The following is a 22,806-nucleotide window of genomic DNA, read 5'->3' on the forward strand; positions in this document are numbered from 1 at the left end:
ATTATTATAAAATATTTGTATGATATTTTATTAAAAAATTCTTTCCCAAATATTATTCAATTTATGAGAGTGTTAAAACTCGTAACTTTATCCCATAAATGTCTTCGTATCACATGAGGCATCCAAATTCGACAAATACGTACAAACAATCATTCAAAAAAATTAATTTGATTATATCTTATTCTACCTCAAAATTTCTTTCTAAATTACTTCATCTGACTATTACATAAATACATCATTTTTTATACCTATGTAATGAGATTAATAGTCTTATTAAAAATAACTTAATTATCTTTTCTATGTATAAAGTGGGTACTAAGACTTTACTGGTTAGATTGACTAAATTAGATAAAAATAGACTCTTGAAATATGTTATTTATCTAGAGCTGTCAAAATGGGTCAGCCCAGCCCAGCCCAAGTCTTATGGGCTTTTATATTTGACGGGCTTGGACGGGCCGGCCCGCCATATGAATGGCCTTAAAATGGCCAGCCCTAAAAGGGTTGCAGGCTAGGGCGGGCCGGCCTTTTAATTTTTTTTTAGAAAAAAAAAATTCTTTAAATCCTTAAATATTTTTTCGTAACATTGTCGATTAATCATGTAAACAACTTCTATTTGCTTAGAGCGTACAAAAAGGTTGAAATTTGACGAGGAATCTCGTAATTGGAATGCAAATTCTCTATATCTTTTGCTCTTCTTTTTTAAAATTACATGAATATTTTCTTAATTCTATTTTCCTCAAATTCAGGGATTATTTTAATACATTTATATGCTGTGATTTTTTAATGTAGGATTAACATCATTTGTTGAGAGCGTACAAAAAGGTTGAAATTTGACGAGGAATCTCGTAATTGGAATGCAACTTCTCTATATCTCTTGCTCTTCTTTTTTAAAATTACATGAATATTTTCTTAATTTTATTTTCCTCGAATTCATGGATTATTTTAATAAATTTATATGTTGTGATTTTTTAATGTAGGATTAACATCATTTGTTGATTTCATCATTATAGTCCATAAAATTTTTAAAATTCTTGAAATTTGCTAGTGGTCTATTTTTTGTGTGTATATATAAAATTGATCTTTATTTATACTGAAGAGTAGTTTAAATATTAATAATATATTAAGGTAATCCAAACTGATCATTGGCCACTTAAAGTACTATTTTCTATTGAAAAAAGATTTTATTGGCTACCTAAGACTTTTCGAGTTCGTTATTAACTAAGCAAAAGAAAAACTAATTTTGTCATATTATATGCATGTCAAAAATCTAAATTCTAGTTGATATGGAAAGGCAAATGAGCAATTTAGGGTTGAGGAATGGGGATTATAGTTAATAGTTTTTTTAGTTTTTATTTTTTTTAAATATTAAATATTTAACAATAATTAATTTAAATTTAACTAATTTTTGGCCCACGGGCCGGCCCAGGCCCAGCCTCGATCAAGCCTCAAGGGCCGACGGGCTGACTTGGGCCGGGCTTATAAGCCTCAGTTTTAAATAGGCTCAAAAAATCCTAGCCCAACCCTACCCAAATAGCGGTTGGGTTGGGCTGGTCTCACGGGCCAAGCTCATTTTAACGACTTTATAAATTGTATGATTATAGTTAGGGGTGCCAATGGATCTTCAAAAACCGACTAAACCGACCAAACTGAAACATGCTGAACCGACTATAAGGTTTCTTTTAATGAAATCGTGGATGTATATATATATATATATATATATAACCAATAAAAAGTCAAAGAGCAACTAATTTTTCTTGGATAAATATTTTGTCTCTTTTACTCTCAACTCAAAGATCTTTGAATTCAAAGGTTTCAAGATTTTTTCTGAACCCTAAAAATCAAATGATTTGAGTTGGCTTTAACTTTCGTCTAGCAACACATCCGTCCCTGAATTAATTATTAAAACTTGTACAAATTAGACTTCATATCTTTTAAATTCAAGAATATCCAAAACAAAAGAAAAAAATATACAAATAAATTGTGTGGAACAACGACAAGCATATCAAGTAACGTATCGAACAAAAACACTCCACAGAAACGAAAAGCAAGGGAAAGAGAGAGACCAAAAATTACCTATGTGATTGTGGTTGCTTATTATGGGGGAAGGCAAAAGAGTTTTGAAAGAAATTTCGTCCAAAAGAAAATTAAAATGGGGATATTAACTGGCAGCACTTAAAGACTATAAAGTGATATTATATAGAAATTTTAGTAAAAGAATCCTAGTTCTACAGCATTAATTGTTGTGCAAATTTTGAAAGAAGAATCCTAAATCTAAAGTGAGCGTAATTGCTTGGATACTATTTGTTAGCCATATTGATTAAAGTTGCCCGCTTATTACGTGTTTGGCACAATTTTGGTAAAAGAATCCTAAGCCTGAATTGACATTAATTCCTGGTTCAATTTCGATAATTTGGTTTATTATATTTACATATTACAATTTTATCCCTCATAAAATATACTTACGAAGGACAAAAAAGGCGAACGACATTTCGCTAAGGACCTTCGTGCTTTTAATATAGTATAGTATAGATAATTAATGGAGTATGAAATGATAATATTGAAATTAATTATATCGGCAAAAAATAATCAAATGACATAAATGCCGATCTTCATAACTTTTCGCTGTAAGACCAAGGTTATAAAATGAAGTAAAATTTTCTTCAAGTTTATCTATTGTAAAATCAAACATATATTTTTTATTATTTTATATATTTTATTTTTAATCCGATGAACAAAATATCTTTGTTAAAATAATTTTATTATTATATAATCCTCATATTATAATTCCAATATGATTTTATTGTGATTCAAGCATTGGCTACATTTTAATATGGGTGCCACAGTACTCTGTAACTATATGAATATTGTGAAAGTATGGAGCTTTAATTTTGCCGTGTGCCTTCCTATTTGCTGACAATGTAAATAATTTTTACGGGATCATCTACTTTAATAGATTATAACATATTATTTATAAGGAAACGCCAAAGTTAGAAACGGAGAGAGTACACATTCTTCCCTCTCTCTAGAACATCTACATGGACATAATCACTACACCGTCAATTATATCACCGGAACCACCGGACAAAAAATAACCAAATGGATGCGGAAGAAACAACTGCACAGTCTTACAAGAAAATATTACTCGACAAGCATGCAGTAAGCCAAAAAGAATATTACGATGAGGACCCCCCCCCCCCCAACCCAATCATCAAAGATGATATAGAAAAAAGTATCGAAGGCTCAATTGCCCTCTCACAAAAAGACAAGAAACGACTATACCAACTATGACGTTTCTTAGTAATCATAAAGGTCTTTAGTCGTAGAATGCCTCACCATTACCTTCAATCTAAACATTGACCTATGGAAACCATCCGAACAGTTAATCTTGATTTGACTTAAGATGGGACTTCTGTCAAATTTGGTCCGGAGGAAAATATGGCTAAGGCGCTACACCTAGGGCCATGGATCGTCTCTGGGAATTTCCTATTAGTGCGCAAATGGGAACCAAAATTCGTCTCATAAGAAGCTATACTATCTTCCGCAGCCATCTGGATTCGCCTACCCAACTACCAATAGAGTTCTATGATAAAGAGATACTGGAAAAAGCTGGTAGAAAACTTGACAAACTACTTAAAATTGACTCATGCACATCTTCCACATTGAGAGGAAGGTATGTACGCATTTGTATCCAAGTCCTGCTTGAAACCCCAGTGGAAATATCAGCCATCATAGGTGATCACAAGCAAGCAGTGATTTATGAAGGTGAAGGTATTTTATGTACAACGTTTGGAAGAATTGGCCACACGACAAAAAAATACAAATTCAAAAAAATTCAACCATTACCATCACAAGAAGCCCCTCAAAGTTTGAAAATACACACCAAAGAGGATGAGGATGATGGATGGAAGACAGTAACCTTCCCTAGACGAAAGAAACCCAGCCAACAACCTATGAAGGGAAGGAATAACGAAAACGAAAGTAATCAACATCATGAACAAAAAACTCAAAAGATCCAGGTAAAGATGTTCGATGCAAACTCTGGTAAGTTTCTGAAACCAAAACTTTTCAATATAATTCAAAATTGAGTAAAATGCAATCCAAGAATTACAACAGGTCCAGTGGCCATATGAATAAACAAACTCCCACCCCCACTCCCCAGCAGCCCAACCCACGAGGCCCCAGCCCAAGTATAGTGCCAAACGAAAGGCGGGAACGGGGCCTGATGGAGTTGATATCAAAAAATCAATTGGGCCCGCTAATGATGCCTATTAGGAGGCCCCTATCATTAACCCAACCCAGACCTATACTCGGCTAATGGTGTGGTCTTGGGCCACCATGCCACTACCCAATCATCTAATGGGGTCCATACCCAATTGGATCCACCCAGCCCAAATAATTATCCCTGCTCAAATACCTACGTGCCCCCTACTCCCCTCCTAGCGGAGTACCCAAATGGGGAAAACTCATCACACTTCATGGACACTCAGGTGCCTCACATGAGAATTCACCCAAGCTCAGGTGACATGACACCTTCCGTCTACTCCAACAGATACCACATTAATTCCAAATCCAAGTTACCAGATGCAATAATTGATGACTTTTTCACTGATCAAGATTTTACACTAAACGACGATATTATTAATCGGCTCGTTAACATAACCCCCATCTTTACCTAAAGAGGAAAAACAAAAAAATACAAAATGAAAATAACCCAACAACCACCCACCATTGTGACGTCCCTGCCACTATTGTCGGACCAATCACCGGCATCATGGCTGGAAGTGGCACTTCAAGGTCAAGCCCTAGCCTACAATTCACCCTAGGAGATCAACCGGTCACCAAGATTGTTCAAAACCCTGCGCATCTAGCAAGGGTAACGATGGAGGCCCTAAACAGGGCCTTGGGAGCTTTTGCTCAAGCCTATGGCAGGCGATGACAAGCACTTTCATCTCCCAAGCTTTCTAATCAATCCTCTTCTTCCCATACCCGGTAGCGGAGGACCCAACAACGTCTCCACTGTGTATGACTATCGAGCCCCAGTCCCACCAAACTCTATCACCTTCTATTCCAGTAGAGAAGAACCAGTCACCAACACTAGAAAACATTAAAAGGGAGATCAACAAAGCCATAGATCTTATGAAAAAAGAAAAGCCCTCTGGAAGTGGAGGGAACAGCCTACGGTCCTCTACGTACAGACTCTCTCCTACTGGACTCAATCTGTCATGACCCAATGTTATACTAGATCGAGACTGCACCTAACGCCGCTGTTAGGCAATACCATAAGCGAAACTTCTATTTATTTGTCCCTTTTCAACATATTTTTAATTATACTAAATTTAATGCAACAATGATAAGTCTTTTTAAACAAAATATCAACATCATAAGTACATAGTATGTGGTGATAGAAATGACAAGTACAACAGTACATAAGTGCTACAAATCCCCAAAACCCGGTGTCACGAGTACATGAACAATCTAGAGGATATACAAAATTACTGAAACTACTGTCCAAAAGTAATAGACAAGAATAGTAAATAAGATGGAAGGAGACTCCGGTGCTGTGGATCGTAGCAAGGCAAACAGTTCACCCCTAAGTCTCCGTAGATGATCAGCTACGCGCCCGCGTGACCACTAGTGGAACCTGTCTCAGTACCTGCACATCAGTGCAGAAGTGTAGCGTGAGTATGGAGAACAACGCGTACCTAGTAAGTATCTGGTCTAACCTTGAACAAGTAGTGGTGAGGGGTCGACTTGACACTTACTAGAGGTCAATAATAATAACGAAAGTGCATAAAGTAGACATGGTGAACATACAACATGTATCAATGAGGCAAATAAAAGCAACTACAAAAAAAAACAGGAGTCTGTGACACATCACCAACTGGCCGTGAAGACCCTAACTCAATTATATCCAATCTGGAACTCATTTCAATTCTTAAGCACGAAGTTGCCGAGGCGAACGACCCGATCCCATCAGAATAGTGGTACTCAGTACTGCTGAGACGAACGACCCGATCCTATAAGAATAATGTTATCATCATGCTGCCGAGGCGAACGGCCCGATCCCATAAGAGCGGTTTTACCATACTGCCGAGGTGAACTGCCCAATCCCATAAGAGTGTTGTTACTATATTGCCGATGCGAACGACCCGATCCCATAAGAATAGAGAAGTTTTCTCGCTCGCGGAAGTACTTGCGACGCGAGAGGACATAGATTTTTCATAGTTATTGAGTATTCCTCAATTTTCCAAAATAAGAAGGCTAAGTCGATAATTGCAACTTTAAAATCCCTAGTCTCAGCTCTATTCAAGACAGTTAATAGGCATGATAAACACAACAGTACAATTAAAAGCATAATGTGGATCTAAGTCAAGCCGGACATATCAGGGAATATAGCTATGCACGAACTCTCGTCACCTCATGCGTACGTAGCTCCCCACACAAATAATACACAACAAAGATACGCCTAAGGGGATGAGTTCCCTCTTACAAGGTTAGGCAAGAGACTTACCTCGTTCTCAAGCTCACTTCCGGTCCACTAATCCGCTCTAAAATTGCCAAGTCGATGCAGAATAATCCGAAACTAGTCAAATATTATATAATTTAATCAATATATACTCAAAACTTCATAATTTGGCCATTAGACTAGTTACCCCAACCCAAATTGGAAGAGGTTTAAAATTCACCTCCGGGCCCACGTGCCCGGATTCCGTAAATTTTTGAAGATAAATGTTACCCATAACCTCAAAACTCAAATATATAACTTCTACCCAATTCCATAATCCTTTTCATGGTCTAATCCCATTTTTATTAAAACCTAGGTTTTTCAGCAAACTCCCAAAATTTCCACATTTTACCTATTAAAATCTATAAATAAACTATGTATTTAACTTATATTAGGTAGAAACTACTCACCTTATAATGCTTTATGAAAACCCCTCTCCAAGAAGCTCCAAATTCGAACCACACAAATGAGAAATGGGAAAATTAGGTCTAAGCCGTCTTTAAAAATGTTTTCTGCCAAATGGTTCCTTCTTTGCGATCGCGATAGGGCACACGCGATCGTGAAGGCAAAAATGCCAAGCCCAGGAAAAATGCCCTTCGCGAACGCGAGACCAGCCACGTGAATGCGAAGGCTTAGCTGGCCTGCCCATCGCGAATGCGACGACCTCAACAAGAACGCGAAGGCCATCGATTGACCCCCTCCCCAGCTGGCCTCACACTTCGCGAACGCGAAAGCTAGTGGCCCAGAGCCTCGCAAACGCAGTCCCCATCTCGCAAACACATAGGGAAAAATGCCTCCCGATCTCATTCCTTCATTGCGAACGTGACCACTGCTCCGCGTTCACAAAGAAGGAAACCAGAACAACAATTTCTGGTGTTTCCGACTTAGCTCCGGGCGGTTCAAAACACACCCGAGCCACCTAGGACCCCGTCCAAATATACCCACAAGTCCATTAACATAGTACGGACCTGCTCGAACTCTCGAAACACATAAAAACAACAATGAAACTAAGAATCGCACCCCAAAACCAAATTGAATCAACTTATGAACTTCAAACTTCTCAACTAGCCCCGAACGCGCCGAAATATACTTAGACTAGTCGGAATGACACCAAATTTGGCGTACAAGTCATAAATCACCATATGGAACTATTTCTAGGCTCGAAATCCCAAATGGACCTCGATAATACCAAAACTTACTCCAAACCAAATTTAAAGAACTTGAAAACTTTCAATGTACCAACTTCCAATATTAAGCGCCAAAACGCTCTCGGGTCATCCGAAACCCGATCCGAACATACACCCAAGTCCAAAATCATCATAAAAACCTAATGAAACCGTCAAATCCCGCTTCCGAGGTTGTTTACTCAAAGTTGACTCAAGTCAAACTTAACCATTTTAAGTCATTATTAAGGAACTAAGTGTTCCGATTTCAACCCGAACCCTTCCAAACCTAAACCAACCATCCCCGCAGGTCATAAAATAGTAAAAGCACATATGGGGAGTCTTAATTAGGTGAATGAGATCTAGAAAGCAAAACGACTGGTCGGATCATTACACAATCAAAGCAATCGAGTTCAATGTGGAGAGCAACGAGGTTCTTGTGCTCCTAGGGCCCTGGCCAAGTGTGGTCTGAGCCTGGTCACTCACCACAGCCAAGGTGTGACCAAACCACTCCTCAATTTGACCCCATTACTGAGCATGAAGAACATGAACCAAAAGAAATCAGTGAGGTCTTCCAGGGGATGGAGAAGGCTAACAGAAACCAGTCCCGCAACCGCCAACCACCCCTGATGAATTACATCATATGGTATGTTAAGGGTGGAAACAATGCGGAATTTAGGAGACACTACCTTGACATGGTGCAACTCCACAAATGAGCAATGCTGGTTTTGTTAGAAATTTAGGGGGGTTGATTCTGGTTGCACCAAATACTTCACAGATCGAGGGAGGAGCTCAGACTCCTGTCGCCTGTACCCCGGAGTAGCGAGTCCCCGTTGGTCAAGTTCCAGGTTCCATGCCGACACAGCCTGTTATCCCAGTTCAGCCCGTGGTTAGGGCAACAACATCTAAGGAAGAACAACTTAGACTTATGAGGTTTAAGAAGTATTATCCTCCTACTTTCAGTGGTTTGGCTTCAGAGGATGCGCATGGGTTCATAAGGGAGTGCTATTATATTCTCCGCACTATGGGTATTGTGGACGAGTGAGGTTGCTTTTACTACGTTCCAGTTTAAGAGAGTGACATATCAGTATTGGTGAGTGTATGAGTTGAGTAGTCCGGCCGATGCATCTTCACTTTTATGGACTCAGTTTTTGGAGATGTTCTTGAGAGAGTTGGTTCCTCAGACCCTCCGGGATGCATGGCGTATGGAGTTTGAGCAGCTGCGTCAGGGCACTATGTCAGTGTCAGAGTATGCTGTTAGATTCAGTGATTTGTCCATACATGCACCTGCTTTGGTTTCTACAGTCAGAGAGCGAGTCCGCAGGTTCATCGAGGGGCTCAGTCATGATATCCGGTTCAGCATAGCTTAGGAGTTCAAGACGGATGTTCCATTTCAGCAGGTAGTAGAGATCGCTCGTTGATTAAAGGGCATGCGAGGTTAGGAGAGAGAGGGAAGGGAGGCTTAGAGGCCTCATAGACCGTGAGGATCTACTGGTCCCTATTTTGGGGGCAGAGTACGACATGGTAGAGGTTTTGTAGGTCAGCCAGTTCAATTTTCACTTCAGGCTTCGCACGGTGTTTCAGGTACCCATGAGTCTTAGGATACCCGTACCGGATAGCTTCTACCGCCACGTCAGTAGAGAGGTTACTTTGAGTGTGGAGATACCAGCCACATAGTGAGAGATTGTCATAAACTCTGGATAGATGTGTCACAGCGAGGTATTCAGGCAATGAGTTTTGCTCTAGTTACTGATATCCCTGCACCGCCAGCTCGAGGTGCAGGTCAGGTGAGTAGAGGGCGCCCAAGAGAGGGAGGCCCGACCCGTTGATGTGCTCCCTACGGTAGGGCTGAGGCTGTTGCACTAGATAATGTTGTACATGTATGGTTTTGATTTGTTATAGAGGAGCATCATTCGTATTTTGTTTAGTTCTGCTTATCGGGGTGAGTCCTCCTATGTTACTTCACATATAGGCGAGTTTAGTGATTTGGTACTCTGATTTTGTGTTTTCCCCTATTGGGAGATTCTATAGTGGTATCCCGTGTTGATCATTTTGTTTTTATTAATTATTGAGAACTATGAGACTAGAAGTGGCTTTCTATTACTCATTTCAGTAGTTTTGATGTGATTTCCAGATGGTTGGTTACGATTTGTGGTTTAGATGCTCTACTGGTGTGGGAGTTCAGTATATGCTATGATTTTGTTGGCGGAATTGAATTAGAGGAAGGTTTTGATTGGTATGATGTGTAAACTACTTGTGATTCAGAGCTGAGGATGGAATCCTCGCATTTTCATATGGTTGATATGTCGAACTGGGCTACGTGCTGCGGTGGGAGATAAATCAGGATGAGATCCATGTGGTTTGTTCATATGTTTTGATTCTCCCTTGTAAAATTGACTCGTAGTATGGAACTGATAGGGAGTGGTGCCTCTCGGGCTTGTTTGCTAGTTCTTTCGTATGTTTCCTTGTATATTCAGTCATATCCGCATTGTGCTTATTAGGTTTTAGCTTGTGAGGTGTGTGCCCAGGTGGCGTTAGATGTGACTTGTTGATTCAGGTGAATAGTTATGAGGTCTTCATGTTTCTTGCATCGTTGTTAGTGTTGTGAAGGTTTGGAAGAAGGTTCTAGCGGATACGAGGTTAATTGCCGGTGCTGAGTTTGATTATGGACAACTATTGTGATCAGAAATATTGTTATGGACATATGTGTAGTGTGTTATGTCGGGTGTTTGTATCATGTGGGTGTAAGCATAATTTGTTGCAGATGGATAAGGCTGATACCGTGTGTTGATGTAGGAATCAAGTCTTTTGGAAATGATCGAATGGTGAGAAATTTGGTTCTAAGGCTTAATGGTATTGGTGGAAGGAATAACTTTCAGTTAAGATGGCGTTGTCGGGCTTATGTTGTTGGGGTGACGTGGGGTCACCTACGTATGTATGTATGGTCAGTTCACTTAGTGATTGATGGCTTCAGAATAATTCTTGGCACGTTCGAGGATGAACGCTTGTTTAAAAGGGGGAGAATGTAACAACTCGACTGATCGTTCTAAGAATTAGCATCACATTTGGCGGTGTAAGGTCTCAAGTAGCTTTGTATTATGTTTTATGACTTGCGTGTGTGGTCAAATTCGGTTTTCGGATAATTTGGGGTCAATTTGGAAGAATGATTCTTGTTTTAGAAGTTTAAACGGTAAGAGTTGACCGAAGTTTTAACTTTTATGTAGATGACTCCGAAATGATGTTTTGATTATTCCAATATCTCTGTATCGTGATTTTGGACTTAGGAGTGCGTTCGGATTTGGATTTGTAGGTCCGTAGGTTAATTTGAAGCATTTCGGCAATAATTGGAAAAAGTTAAAGTTTTGGAAGGTTGAGAGGTTTGACCGAGAGTTGAATTTGTTGATATCGGGCTCGTATTGCGATTTTGAGGGTTGGATTAGCTCCTTTATGTTATTTGGGGCTTGCATGCAAAATTTACCATCAGTTTGGGTTTATTTGATATGTTTCGGCACGAGGTTTGGAAGTTAGAAGGTTTGGAATTTCATAAGGTCGATTCGAGGTGCAATTCGTAATTTCAACGTTGTCGATATGATTTGACCTCGAGCGGGTCCATGTTATGTTATAGAACTTGTTGGTATGTCTCGACGTGGTTCCGGGGGCCTAGGGCGTATTTCGGATGGGCTACGGGCTATTTTCTCATGTTTTTGGATGACTGATCTGATATCTAGTGTCCCTTATACACGATCTCGAAGTTCAAGCCGCATTCGCATAGGCTGTGCTGGGACTGGCCATTTTCCATCTTCGCGTTCGCAGTGTGTGGTTCATGATCGCATAAGTGTGAGTTTTGTTTCATCGCGTTCGCATGGGCAGTTCCGTATTCGCGTAGCACAACCTTAGCAGCCGGTATATTTTCTCCTTTGCGATCGCATGTACTCGTTCGCAATCGCGTAGTACATTTCTTGGGGCAGCAGTTGTTCTCTTCTTTGCGATCACATGCTTTTGTTCGTGATCGCGTAGTACATTTATGGGCAGTAGTCATTCCTTCTTCGCGATCGCAATTGCATTTCCGCGATCACGATTTGTAAATCGTTGGGTAGCAGAATATAGTTTCCAAAATCGTGGGTTTTGTCCATTTCTTTCTCCATCTTTTGAACTAGAGACCTTGGATTTGAGCAGTTTTTGAGGGGTTCTTCACGTGTTCGATGGGGTAAGTGTTATTTATTCGAAATTTAATTTATTTCATGATTCCATCCTTATTTTTATCCTTTAATTAGTGGTTTGAGTTGGGAAAAATGAGGATTTTGAGAAAAACTTTCAAAAACGTAAAATGATTTGAAGGACGAACTGATGTCGGAAATTGATAATTTTGGTATGGTTGAACTCGTATCGGAATGGGTGTCGGGTTTTGTGAATTTTATCGGGTTCTGAGGTGCAGGTCCGGGGGTTAACTTATTAGTTTTAATTAAAGATCGAAGCTTTATTATCCGGTATTGTCTCCTATGAGTTTTATTTATGATTTGAAGTTATTTTGGCTATATTTGAGCCGTCCGGAGGTTGTTTCACTCGAGAAGGTCAATTTAGAGTACCGATCTAGCTTCTTTGAGGTAAGTATCTTGCCTAACTTTGTGTGGGGGAACTACCCCTTGGGATTTGAGTCATTTGTGCTAATTGCATCATGTGAAGGTCGTGTACGCAATGTGATGAGTACGTGCTCGGGCTTATTTGTGGAAATGTGATAGTTTAGGGCTCTTAGGTTCTTATGTTAATTAGATATGAAGTTGTTTTGTCATGTTAAATCCCCTATTTACTAAATTCACCCTCACATGTCTTATTTGGAATTAATTGCTTCATGTTCTACCCTTATTGCCGATTAAACTCTTATGTGCCTTAACTGAAGTTGTTGCCTCTTTTATTGTCATGCTATCCTTTCTGTAATTGCTTAACCTTAATTGAAATTACTATTATCTCTTCCGTAACTGCTTAGCCCTAATTGAAGTTTGTTATCCCTTTCATTGTTGACTTATTCTAATTTGGGGTCATTGATTCATACTATCTCTTGTGGTTGAATTATACTTTTGTGAAATCATTGTTATACATTATCTCTCCCTTGTTGAGCTATTCTTGTTGAGATTATTATTCTCTGTTGTGTCTTTCTTTGTGAGCTCGTTCTTCCGTTTCTTTGTGTTCTTAAGTTTTTGTGATGATTTACCTTCCGTATTCTCGTGTTATTGTTGTTGTTGTTGTTGTTGTACGTTGTGGTTGAGCCGTGGGCTCCTTATGAAATTCTATTATTGTTTGATTTCTCTGGCAAAGTGTGATTTTGGGTTGAGGTGCGATTTGTGATACGTTGTGATATTGATACGCATGCGGTGGTATAAGGGTTGGGTGTTGAAACGCATACGGTGAGATAAGGTGGGCTTGATATGCATGGCTAGTAGGGGAACTACTAGAAGCCATGCGGTGTGATAAGGTGGGCTAAAACGCGGGATGCTATTTCAGGAAGAATGATTTTCAAAACTAAATGTAAAGGCTCTCGCGGTGATATAAGGAAAGATTGGGATTCATTTTGTGATTTGAGACTATGAGGTGGTGCCTCAGTAGTGGCTCTTGTTGAGATTTGCCCATTCTTTTGTACTTGTCTTTGATTGTTGTTTCCTTATCATATTGTTAATTGTCTTTCTCCGTGTTGCACTATTTGATTAATTCTGTGTAGCTAATCTTGTTGTAGTATTTGTTTGTTTCAATTTCATTGCTGTCCTTATTACACTGTACATTTTGTGGTGATCGTTCTTATGTGCCATTCATTATCTCTACCCTTACTTGTTGACTTGAATTGTGGTAGAACACTTGCACAAGCATACAAATAAATCACCCATATCGGTTTAAGAAGATGAATACTGATATTTTGACCATTTACATGTACTCCCGCGTACTTGCCTTATGGGTGAGAGTTATCTTGTCGGCACGTTAGTTATCCGTGCAGTCATGAGTCATTATTATTGTTGGCACGTGAGTGGTCCGTGCGAATATTAGATATTGTCACTCCCTTGGCACGTGAGTCGTCCGTGCTGTTATGAATTGTAATGTGTACAAGATGTCATGTGATTAGGGTTCACGAATTGGGACTCGTGATTTGTGATTTTGAGGTTTGGTACCTCGTGGAAATTCTTGGATAAATCGAGTGTGAAAGCTGTTGTTCTTACTGAGTTGTTACTTGTTTTCCTTTATTTGGTTTCACCGGATACGAACTGCGTTCAGCTTACTCTACAGTGTTATTGCCTATTTTGTCTCGTTGCTAACTGTTATTTTTAGTTCATATGACAACTATTGTATTATTATTGTCATCATACCTAGCTTTATATTGATATTGTTCCCTGTCAGTTCTACATTTATACTTGTTCAGGTTATTTAGTCTAGTAGGTGTCTTGACTGTTCCTTGTCACTACTCCACCGAAGTTAGTCTTGATACTTACTGGGTACCGCTGTGGTGTACTCATGCTACGCTTCTGCACATTTATGTGCAAATCCAGGTTCCTCGGACGTCGTTGATTATTAGCTAGCTGGTCGAGCATTGCTGTGGAGACTCAAGATAAACTTGTCGTCGCATTCGCAGGCCTCAGAGTCACCTTCTAATATTGTACTTGTACTGTTTAATTCTATTCCGAAAGTTGTATTCAAGGATTTTCTAGCAAACTCAGTAGAGCTTATGACTTGTACTACCGGTTTTGGGATTGAAAGTTTTGTATAGAGATTTCTATTTCATATTTAATGGTTGATGGTTAAATTTTGCTATTAATTCAGTAAGTGTTAGGCTTACCTAGTCTTAGAGACTAGCTGCCGTCACGACATCCTACGGAGGGAAATTGGGGTCGTGACAAACCAGATCAATTGGTTAAGCAATTTTACTATACAAATTTATACGGGACTTATAAGGCTCCATTGCTTCACCTTCAATGGCTACGAGTAGGAAAATGTAGTTATGAGTTTAATGTCTCCAGCTCGACTTATTTTCTACACGATTCTTCATTCTATTAGAGTAACCGATGGTTGTTTCTCAAATTGCCCTCCAAAATATAATTTAGTCTGTGACCATTTACTTTAAACTCTTCTCCACCACTGATCAACTGAATCTCAATAGCACCAGATGAAGTAACATTTGTAACATTGTAAGGACCTGTCTATCTGGATTTTATTTTTCGAGGAAATAGCCTGAGTCCCCTATTGTAAAGAAGTGCCTTATCTCCAATTTTGAAATTCTTTTGTCGGATCAAATTGTCATGCCATATTTTTGTTTTTCATTGAAAATTCTGGCATTTTCATAGGCTTCCAACCTCAGCTCTTCTAATTCATTAACCTGAATAAACCTATTTTTACCAGCAGAGGTCAAATAAAAGTTTAGTGCTTTCAATGCCCTAAAAGCTTTGTGTTTTAATTCAACTAGCAAATGAAAAGCTTTTCCAAAGACAAGTCTATATGGGAATGTTCCAATCGGCATTTTGAACACTGTTTGGTAAGCCCATAATGCATCATCTAATTTTAAAGACTAGTCTTTCCTAGAAATTCCAACCGTCTTCTCAAGAATTCTTTTTAACTTGCAGTTCGAAACTTCAACTTGCCCTTGAGATTGAGCATGATATGGTGTTCCTGTTTTGTGAGTCACACTATATTTTGATAGCAAAGTAGAGAATTTCCTATTCGAAATGAGTTCCTTGGTCACTAATGATGACTCGCAGTGTGCCAAATCTAGTAAAAATATTTTACTAAGAAAATTGCACACTGTACGAACATCATTCTATCTTGTGGGGATCAATTCAACCCATGTTGACACATAATCTACAACCATAAGAATATATTCAAAAGAGTGAGAAGAAGGAAAAGGTCCCATGAAATCTATTCCCCAAACATCAAATATTTCACATACTTGTATCGATTTCAATGGCATTTCATCTCTCTTAGTGATGTTACCTGTTCTCTGACACCTATTACATTGTGCAACGTATGTTCGGGCATCTTTAAAGTGTGTCGGCCAGAAGAATCCAACTTTCAAAACCTTAAAAGCTGTTTGATTTGCTGCATAATGACCTCCATTGCTCCATCATGATAGTGATATAAAATTTTGGTCATCTCTTGTTCGGGTATACATCTTCTAATGATAATATTTGCACAAAGTTTAAACTATTAATGTTCGTTCCGCAGATAATACTTAGCAGTTAGCATCAGATATAAGTTTTTTCCTTTGTTGGTACAAAAGATCTTGGGATGTCCACTTTCCAACCAAGTAGTTTGCAATATCTGCAAACCAGGATGGTTGAGTCACTACTGAGTCGATTGAAAAAATATGTTCATCAGCAAATTCTTCCTTTATCTCACTAAACTCAAGCGGAGGATTTTCTAATCTAGACAAGTGGTCAGCTACCTGATTCTCTGTCCACTTTTTATCTTTTATCTCAAGATCAAATTCTTGCAGAAGTAAAATCCATCTTAACAATCTAGGTCTAGCATCCTTCTTTGCTAAGAGGTATTTCAAAGCTGCTTGATCAGTGAAAACTATTACCTTAGTTCCTATTAAATATGGACGATATTTATCAAATGCAAATACTACTGCTAGTAACTCTTTCTTTGTTGTGACATAATTGAGTTGAGCCTCATTCATTGTTCTACTAGCATAGTAAATGGGACGAAAAATCTTATCCTTTCTCTGGCCTAAAACAACTCCTACTGATATATCACTAGCATCACACATAACCTCAAAAGTTTGATTCCAGTCAGGGGACACAACTACATGGGCATTTGATAAATTTTTCTTAAGGGTCTCAAATGCATCTAGGCAAACACCTGAAAAATTAAACTTAGTATCTTTCATCAAGAGGTTAGTCAGCGGTTTTGAAATCTTTGAAAAGTCTTTTATGAACCGTCTAGAAAAACCTGCATGATCTAGAAAGCTTCTAGTGCCTTTAACAGTTGTGAGAGGGGGTAATCCTTCTATGAGATCAATTTTAGCCTTATCAACTTCTATCCCTTTAGCAGTGATTTTATGTCCTAAAACAATTCTCTCAGTAACCATAAAATGATATTTTTCCCAATTACGAATCAAGTTTATATCTCTTAAGAACTAAAGTAAAGTGATAAAGAAAATCCTTAAATGTCTTTCCAAAGAGTGTAAAATCATCCATAAAAATTTTGAGAAATATCTAGGTCATGTCAGAGAATTTGCTGACATGCAATACTGAAATATAGTAGTGGCATTGCACAAACCAAATGGCATTCTCATATAAGCATCTGTTCCATGAGGACATGTGAAGGTTGTCTCATCTTGATCTTCTGGTGCAATTGGTATCTGCTTATACCCTGAATAACCATCAAGAAAACAATAAAACCCATATCTTGCACTTCTTTCCAACATTTGATCAATAAATGGCAAAGGAAAATGATATTTTCTAGTAGCATCATTAAGATGTTTGTAATCAATATAGACTCTCCATCCTGTGACAATCCTGGTAGGTATGAGTTCATTATTTTCATTTTTAATAATTGTCATACCTCCTTTCTTTGGCACTACCTGAATAGGACTTACCCAAGGACTGTTTGAAATAGGATAAATGATAACTGCCGCCAAAAGTTTTACAATTTCCTTTTTTACCACTTCCTGTATTGCTGGATTCATTCTATTTTGGGATTGAACTATTGGTTTGTAGCTATCATCCATGAGGATTCTGTGAGTACAAACAACTGGATCAATCCCTTTGATATCTGCTATAGTCCACCCTAAGGCTCTTTTGTATGTTTTCAAGACTTCAATTAATCTTTCTTCTTGTTCTGCAGTCAAAAAAGATGAAATAATCACTGGACATTGTTCTTTCTCAAGATAAGCACATTTTAAATGAGATGGGATAATTTTGAGTTCGATATTTGGTTGAATTTCTTCAGGTTGCATCTCCCGATCCTCAGTATCTTTTTCTAATATTTCAACTTCTCTTCTGATGGTGGGATCATCATCCTGTATGGTGCCTGATTTGGCCAAGCATCTTTCCATCGAGTCTGGAGTTAATTGATCATCTCTAAATTCATCTGCAAGATAACTAATCATGTCAATTAAAAAGCACGAAGGTGATGATTCATCTCCTGAATATCTTAGTAACTTTTGCATGTCAAAAATGACCCTTTCTTCATCAAATCTTAAAATTAGTTGTCCTTGATGGACATCTATAATTGCTCTACCTGTAGCAAGAAATGGTCTACCCAAATTAATTGGTTCATCAGGGCACTCCTTCATTTCAAGCACCGTGAAATCTATAGGGAAAACTAATTTATCTACTCTCATAAGTACATTTTCAATTATTCCCTTAGGTTTCTTAGTACTTTGATCTGCAGACTGTAGAGAGACACCTATATCTTTCAACTCACCAAGATTTAATTTTCTAAGTGGCATCAAGTTTATTGAAGCTCCAGAATCGCAGAGTGCCATTTCAAAATACACTCCTCCCAAAGTGCATGAAATTGTAAAACTGCTTGGGTCACCAAGTTTTTGCGGTAGCTTATTTTGAAGTATAGCACTACATTTTTCCGTTAGCATTACCACATAAACTTTTTCCAATTTCCTTTTGCTTGACAAAATTTCTTTCAGGAATTTGGCGTAAGAAGGCGTTTGCAACAAAGTATTGGCAAAAGGAATATTAATGTGAATCTGTTTTAAAATCTTTGCAAATTAACTATCAAGCTTTACTCTTTCATTTTTTGTGGAAAAAAATTCTCACGGGGAGAGGAGTCATTTTTTCAATATTCTTCTCTTCTTTTTTATTGACTTCTTTATCTTCTAATGGTTCAGAGGGTGTTTCAACATTCTTACCCTTGTTTACATGTTGTTCTGATTGGTTCTTTTTATGTCTGACTGTATTGGGTTTATCAAGCTCCTTACCTGATCGTAAGGTGATGGCCTTAAGTGTTCCTTTGGATTTTTCTCCGTATTGATTGGTAAGGGGACTTGAATTTTTTCTGACACAAGAGCTGTCAATTGGCTCAGCTGGATTTCCAAATTTTTAAGGGCTGAATTTTTGCTTTCCATTTTTTTTATCAGTGACCTTAATGTATTTGTAAAAAAGGTCATCAAGACTTAGATGTGCTTGTTGAGGCCTTTGCTGATATGGAGTTGCTTGCTGATAAAGTCTGAAATTTGGTTGCCCATGGTTCTGATTTTGGTAACCATGTGTACCTTGTGCCTATGGCTTCTGGAAGCTCGGAGAGTTCTCAACACCATTTGGATTGATCCATTAAAATCCTGGATGTTTATGTGCCATTGGACTTTGATGATAGGCTATAATTGCGTATTTTAGTCGCTTATTACACTCTAATTTACTGCACTTTAATTGAGTTTGAGCTTTAATTGCTAGTATTTTGTACTAATTGTTTATTTTATGCCTTGTAGGAGTGGTTCCGAGCTATGTAGATATTATGGAATGAATTCAAGTGATTTGGAGCTTTGAAGTCTGAGTAAAAGCCCAAGGAATTAAGCCGGGATCGTGTTCGGGGATCAACAGATGATAGTTAAGAATGAAACGGAGAATCGAGAGGGCATACGGCCTATTATCTAGTAAAATGTACATAACTTTTCGCTCAGAACTCCGCTTGGGCTCCACAATATATCGTTCGAAAGCTATTTAAAAGTGCTACAACTTTCTTGTTTTACGTTTTCCTGAATTCCCACTACCACGGTACGGGGCGCGCCGCGCCTGTGGAAATTTCCTGCAGCTTGTCAGAATTAGCTCTCTGAACTTCCCCACAAGCACACCGCGTGGCGCGTCGCCCCATGCAGCGCGCCTGTGCAAATTTTACAGAGCAAGAGTCCTATTTCGGGCAGGAAAAGGTATTTCGTGTGGGCCCTACCCTATTTGGTATAAATACATGTAAAAATGCTATTTTGAGAACGGGGACATACTTTTGACATAATTTAGACCTAAGGAGGCTAAGGAGATCGGGGATTCGAACTAAGGAGGCAAAAACACACTAGGAGCAAGGCGGAGAATTCTTCTATGAGTTTTTCACTTCCTTCTTCTTATTTTCATTAGGGGTTATGAATTCTAGTATTGTAGTTATGCATACTATTATGAATAGCTAATTTGTTATCTAGGGTTTTGATGGAAATTATTGGAGGATGATTTTCCTGTTACGTTAATATAGATTTGTTGTAGTATTTCTCTATTTGTTCAACTACATTATTATTGTGGTTGGTTGAACAGCTCTTAATCAATTGTGCCTATTTAGTGTGTATTACTCGGGAGAGAGTACATATTTAGGTAGTTGTTGAACAACATCACTCCTAACATATATGAGGGATCAATACGGAGGGTTTAAAGGTGAGATTAGGGATAACGAAACCTTGGTGCGATCCGAGTGACCCGTGTTTAATGCCAGCTAGTGTAATTCGGGAGAATATGTCTAGTAAATTGTGGTAGTTACTCAAAAGAGAATTACGACACTCAAAGCGCTCATGATGGGTAGAGAATACTTAGGCGAAATAATAGAAGACGTAGTGTTTAGGATTCCGACAATTGGAAAAATCATAACTCTAGACCTCCTGATTCTTGTCTCTAACCCTTAGTATCTTTAGTTGTTAATTTATTATTTTAGTTTGTTAGTTAATTAGTTAAACACAAAAATCTTAATATCTATAAGTTAGGAATTGTTCAAGCTTGTATTCTTGGTGATAGTGAATAGTTGTAGCTAAGCCTTAGTTCTCTGTGGGATTAGACTCTGGACTTGTAAACCGGATTATATTTGCAACGACGCTTAGTCCTTTTTATAAGGCATAGTTGGGCGTGATCAAATTTTGGCGTCGTTGCCGGGGACAATGCACAATTGGGGATAATTAGTATGGTGTGCATTGGGGACAATGCACAATTTTAAGTGTGGGCGGAGAAGTCTGAGTACCCCATGAGTTGCTAGTGCTTCGGCCTTTGGCCTACTAGGGAGTTTCTTTTACCCTCTTATTAGTATGGTGGGCATTGGGGACAATGTACAATTTTAAGTGTGGGGTGAGGAGATTATCTAGGTGACTTTGTATGCTACTTTAGCTGTGTTAGTTTAATTGAATAATATTTTTATTTTTATTTTAAATGATTGGACTTTGCCCGACGATGGATCTATTAGACAATTTTCTTGAGGGATTTAAGTCGAAAGAAAAAGGACAAAAAAGATTTTCTTTGTAAGTAGTGTAGTAATTCCCCCTTGGTTTTTCTTTGTGCCGCAGTTCTTTTTCAAGGGTTTTGTTTGAACCGGGTGTAGTTAGTTTTTTAGGAGTAGGAGCCAGTGTGAGATGAATTGAATTGAAGCAATATCTCTTGACTTTGTTATGCCTTGAGAATAGTGAGTACTTTGGTTATGACGCTTAGGCTCAGTTTTTGACTCTTGTATAAGTACCTTAAATTGTATGATTTTGAATTTGTTTAACTGCTTTGACTAGAGTGTCCTGATGAATCCAATCTTGAGTGAGTTATGTGCCATGTGTGTGTGTGAGGTTTTGTGTTATTCTGTGCGTTGCATTTGATGTCTAGAACTTGCCCTGTGTGTTTGCAAAGCGAAATAGTAGTTTTGTTCAGTCTTGGAAGTGATATAGAAATTTTTTTGTTGAGCCATATATATATTTTACTCGCCTAATTGTTATGTATCGTAGTTAACCCCTTTGAGCCTATAATCTTGTTTCTTTGGCAACCACATTACAAGCTTTACCCATTTGTTTGAATTAACCAATTATTTGAACCTTTTAACCTCTCATGAGCACTTGAATAGTTATGAACTTTGTAAAAGTTAAAGTGTGGGGTGGTTGGTTTGTATTTTGAGTGGAACTAATGAAATAAGGAGAAAAGGTGCACTGTTTTAAAAAGTAAGAGCCACTTGAATTGAAAAAAAATAGTTGTATTGCTGTGAAAAAATATTCCTTGATAAGTGGTGACTCTTGATGTAATTGTGCTTATAGAAGTATGGGATAATATACATTGATGTGAAGGTGGAGTTTGGTTTGACATAAGTATGAGGTTTGAATGCTAAAGTATACGTATTAAAGTACTTAGAGAGGTGTAGTCACTCTTATATCTAAATGTATCCTACCCGTTCCGCAACCTACATTACAACCAAATAAAGTCTTACTTGATCCTAGACTGAATGAGCTCGATTAGTAGAATAGTACACTACGATCAAGCCTATGGTGCATCTTTTGTGGCATATGAATGTTATTTCTGAGAGTGAGTGAATTCTTTCTATCTTGAGTTCCTAATTGTTCTTAACTTTTATGGTGTGTGTAACTACTCTCTTTTGCTGTGTGAGGGCACTTGATTCATGAAGGAAAGGTAATGTCAGTGACCTCTATGTTAGAGTAAGTGGGTGAGTTGTGAATAATGCGTGGTACTTGTGAGTCAAATCTTGAGGCGAAGATGTTACGCGTTTGTGCTTAGTCTATTTTAAATATTCTTGGTGTGATGAGTTAGGAGAATTGTATAAAAAGGTCGTGTCTATATACAATGTAGTTTGATTGCTCGAGGACGAGCAATGCTTTAAGTGTGGGGTGTTGATGATAGGCTATTATTGCGTATTTTAGTCGCTTATTACACTCTAATTTACTGCACTTTAATTGAGTTTGAGCTTTAATCGCTAGTATTTTGCACTAATTGTGTATTTTATGCCTTGTAGGAGTGGTTCCAAGCTATGTAGATATTATGGAATGAATTCAAGTGATTTGGAGCTTTGACGTCTGAGTAAAAGCCCACGGAATTAAGCCAGGATCGTGTTTGGGGATCAACAGATGATTGTTAAGAACGAAACGGAGAATCGAGCAGGCATACGGCGTATTGTCTAGTAAAATGCACATAACATTTCGCTCAGAACTCCGTTTGGGCTCCACAATATATCGTTGGAAAGCTATTTAAAAGTGCTACAACTTTCTTGTTTTACGTTTTCCCGAATTCCCACTACCGCGGCGGGGGGCGCGCCACGTCTGTGGAAATTTCCTATAGCCTATCAGAATCAGCTCTCTGAATTTCCCCACAAGCACACCGCATGGCGCGTCGCCCCATGCAGCGCGCCTGTGCAAATTTTACAGAGCTAGAGTCCTATTTCGCGCAGGAAAAGGTGTTTCGTCTGGGCCCGACC

At 38.5% G+C, this 22,806-nt stretch overlaps 1 protein-coding gene across 1 annotated transcript; it reads right to left on the minus strand.

Annotated features, from left to right (window-relative positions):
• Window positions 1-15,871: 15,871 nt before the first annotated feature.
• On the minus strand, window positions 15,872-18,730 carry LOC109238092. Its single transcript, XM_019404526.1, has 4 exons — window positions 18,584-18,730; window positions 17,209-18,352; window positions 16,924-17,016; window positions 15,872-16,503 (listed from the first exon to the last, which is right to left on the minus strand). Exons 1-4 carry the CDS (start codon window positions 18,728-18,730, stop codon window positions 15,872-15,874), a joined length of 2,016 nt encoding a protein of 671 aa, XP_019260071.1.
• Window positions 18,731-22,806: the final 4,076 nt, after the last annotated feature.

Source organism: Nicotiana attenuata, unplaced genomic scaffold (assembly GCF_001879085.1).
Source record: "Nicotiana attenuata strain UT unplaced genomic scaffold, NIATTr2, whole genome shotgun sequence".
NCBI classification, from domain to species: domain Eukaryota; kingdom Viridiplantae; phylum Streptophyta; class Magnoliopsida; order Solanales; family Solanaceae; genus Nicotiana; species Nicotiana attenuata.